General features: G+C 69.6%; 1 protein-coding gene across 1 annotated transcript; it reads left to right on the forward strand.

Annotated features, from left to right (window-relative positions):
• Nucleotides 1-6: 6 nt before the first annotated feature.
• LOC121024375 (bcl-2-binding component 3, isoforms 1/2-like) lies at nucleotides 7-2579 on the forward strand (the record flags this gene model as incomplete). Its single annotated transcript, XM_040466608.1, has 2 exons — nucleotides 7-693; nucleotides 2217-2579. Coding segments are annotated over exons 1-2 (637 nt in total), but the record flags the coding sequence as incomplete, so codon positions are not given.
• Between the last annotated feature and the right edge of the window lie 9 nt (nucleotides 2580-2588).

Consider the following 2588-nt stretch of genomic DNA (forward strand, 5'->3'; position numbering starts at 1 on the left):
ACACACACACACACACACACACACACACACACCTGACAGACCCCTCCATCTGGGTCCCGCGTGAGTCCTTGGACTTGCTGTGCCTCCATCCTGTACCTCCTTGTCCCTCATGTGTGCCCATCACCATGTGCGGGGGAGGCTGTCCCCACCGGCCAGGTGCCCTGCATCAGACCCTCGGTGGGTGTGTGTCTTGTGGGGCCATCACGCACACCTACAGTCCCCCATCCGGGGCCCTGTGTTCTGTGGGAGCCATCCCTGGGCTTCCCTGGCCCCCCCAAGTGTGCTGATGGCCGCGTGCAGGAGAGGGGGTGGCCCGTGTCCCCCAGGTAGGGTGTGTGTATTGTGGGGCCCTGGTGCCCTCTGCACTTCCCCGCTGACCGCACCCCTCTCCCCCTGTCCTGCAGGCCCCAGGGAGCGCCATGGCCCGAGCACGCCAGGAGGGCAGCTCCCCGGAGCCCGTAGAGGGCCTGGCCCGCGACGGCCCGCGCCCCTTTCCCCTCAGCCGCCTGGTGCCCTCGGCCGTGTCCTGCGGCCTCTGCGAGCCCGGCCTGCCCGCCGCCCCCGCCGCCCCCGCCCTGCTGCCCGCCGCCTACCTCTGCGCCCCCACCGCCCCGCCCGCCGTCACCGCCGCCCTGGGGGGCCCCCGCTGGCCTGGGGGTCCCCGCAGCCGGCCCCGAGGTCCGCGCCCCGACGGTGAGTGCCGCCCCGCAACTGGCGCCCCGGGATGCTGGGAGCCGGGAAAGAGACACTGAGGGACCGGAGAAGCGGGAGCGAGTGGGGGGAGGCGGCGAGCCAGCCGGGCCACAGGGAGGGTGTGGCCAGTGTGGTCTTTGTGTTGCAAGAAGCAGGAAGAAGGAGTGGGAGGCTGGGGGGGGGGGGGAGGGGGGGGGGCCGGGGGGGAAGTCCCCCCGGGAACTGACTGCCGTCCGCGAGTTGCAGCCCACGGCCTTTCCGGGGCCGGGCGGCAGCTCTTTCCCCCCACCCCCCCCCCCCCCCCCCCCCCGCCCCCCTAGTCTGGGTCTCCTTAACCTCCCAGAGGACCGTGGTTGGGGAGAGTGTGGGCAGAGCGAGAGGACTGTCACTTCAGGACTTAGGGGAGGGTGGCCTTTTGCCTTCATCTGCATCTCCGGCCAGGGCCGCCCCTCTCCGCAGTCCGGGTGGAGAGAGGAGAGGGGGAGGGGCCATTGTGCGGGGGAAAGTGGGGGTGGGGGAGGCGGGAGTGGGAAAGTGAGTCTTGGGAAGGGAAGGGTTAAAGGTCCCCTGCCGGATGGGCTGTTAACCCTGTGGTGCCCTGCTCGCCCCATCCCAGGGAGCACACTCGGTGGCAGGGAAGACGCTCCTGGCTTCTCTCTCCACCCCAACCCCCGCACCCTGTGCCTGAAGCCCAGGGAGGTCAGGGGAGAGACAGCTCCCCCGGCTGAGTTCCCCGGCAGGCAGCGGGGGCAAGAGGGGACCCGGTTTCAAGCCCACCGTCACAGGTGTGGAAACTGTGAGGCCCCGATCTCAGGCCTTAGAGATCCCTCACACCAGGACCTGGTGTGGCAAGGAGAGAGGAAGAGACTTCGGGGCTGCTCAGAAGGGGGTGAGGCAGGAAGGCATCTCCCGAATCCCAGCCCCCCCAGGCCCGAGCTCGGAGGCAGCCAGTCTGGCCTTCTGGTCTCCATGCCCCTGCCACATCCGGGGGGTGTGGCTTCACTGTGGTTGGACACGGAGAGGGCAGGAGACCTGAGGCTTGTGACTGGGTGTAGTCAGTCGCCTTATCCCTATGTGACCTTGGGCCACTTCTTAGGGTGGGCCTTAGTTTCCCCGTCTGGTAAATGGAACAGGCAAAATTTGGTCCCGTTTTGGAAGAGTTAGGTCGGATAAGAGGAAGGACTTCCAGACTAACATGGGTAGTGGGGGTGGTGGCTGGCTAGACAGGTGGCCCCCAGAGAGGCCTCCTTCGGGCCTCTTCTTGCTTCCTGGTACCTGGGGAGTAGAAGCTGAGAAACCTGACTTTAGGAGGGGAAAACAGAATTGCTAGAAATGAGGCGGGGAGTAGAAAGGAAACCAGGAGGCTGGAAAAGGGAGAAGCGGGCCCTGGCTAACTGGTCCCTCGGGAACACCTCAGGGCCTAGAGGGGTGGTGGGTGCTGATCACGCTCCCCCCGCCCCCCCCCCCCCCCCCGTTCCCCCCTCGCCCGCCCCCCCCCCCCCCCCCCCCCGCCTTTCCCCCAGGTCCTCAGCCCTCACTCTCGCCGGCAGAGCAGCACCTGGAGTCGCCGGTGCCCAGCGCCCCGGGGGCCCTGGCGGGCGGCCCCACCCAGGCAGCCCCGGGAGTCCGGGGGGAGGAGGAGCAGTGGGCCCGGGAGATCGGGGCCCAGCTGCGGCGGATGGCGGACGACCTCAACGCGCTGTACGAGCGGCGGGTGAGTGCTGGGGGAGGGGTAGACGGCAGGTGGGACTTCCCGCCCGGGAGGGGGCTGCGGGCCGCCCCGCCAGATGTGCGGCAGCTGCCGCCCGGCGCGGCGGGGTCGCGCCGGGGACAGGCAGGTGGGAGGGGCGGCGGGCCCGCGGACCTGCCGAAGGGCCCGCGCCGCGGCGGGCACA

This window comes from Herpailurus yagouaroundi, unplaced genomic scaffold (genome assembly GCF_014898765.1).
Source record: "Herpailurus yagouaroundi ecotype Mexico unplaced genomic scaffold, PumYag 64097, whole genome shotgun sequence".
Classification (NCBI taxonomy): domain Eukaryota; kingdom Metazoa; phylum Chordata; class Mammalia; order Carnivora; family Felidae; genus Herpailurus; species Herpailurus yagouaroundi.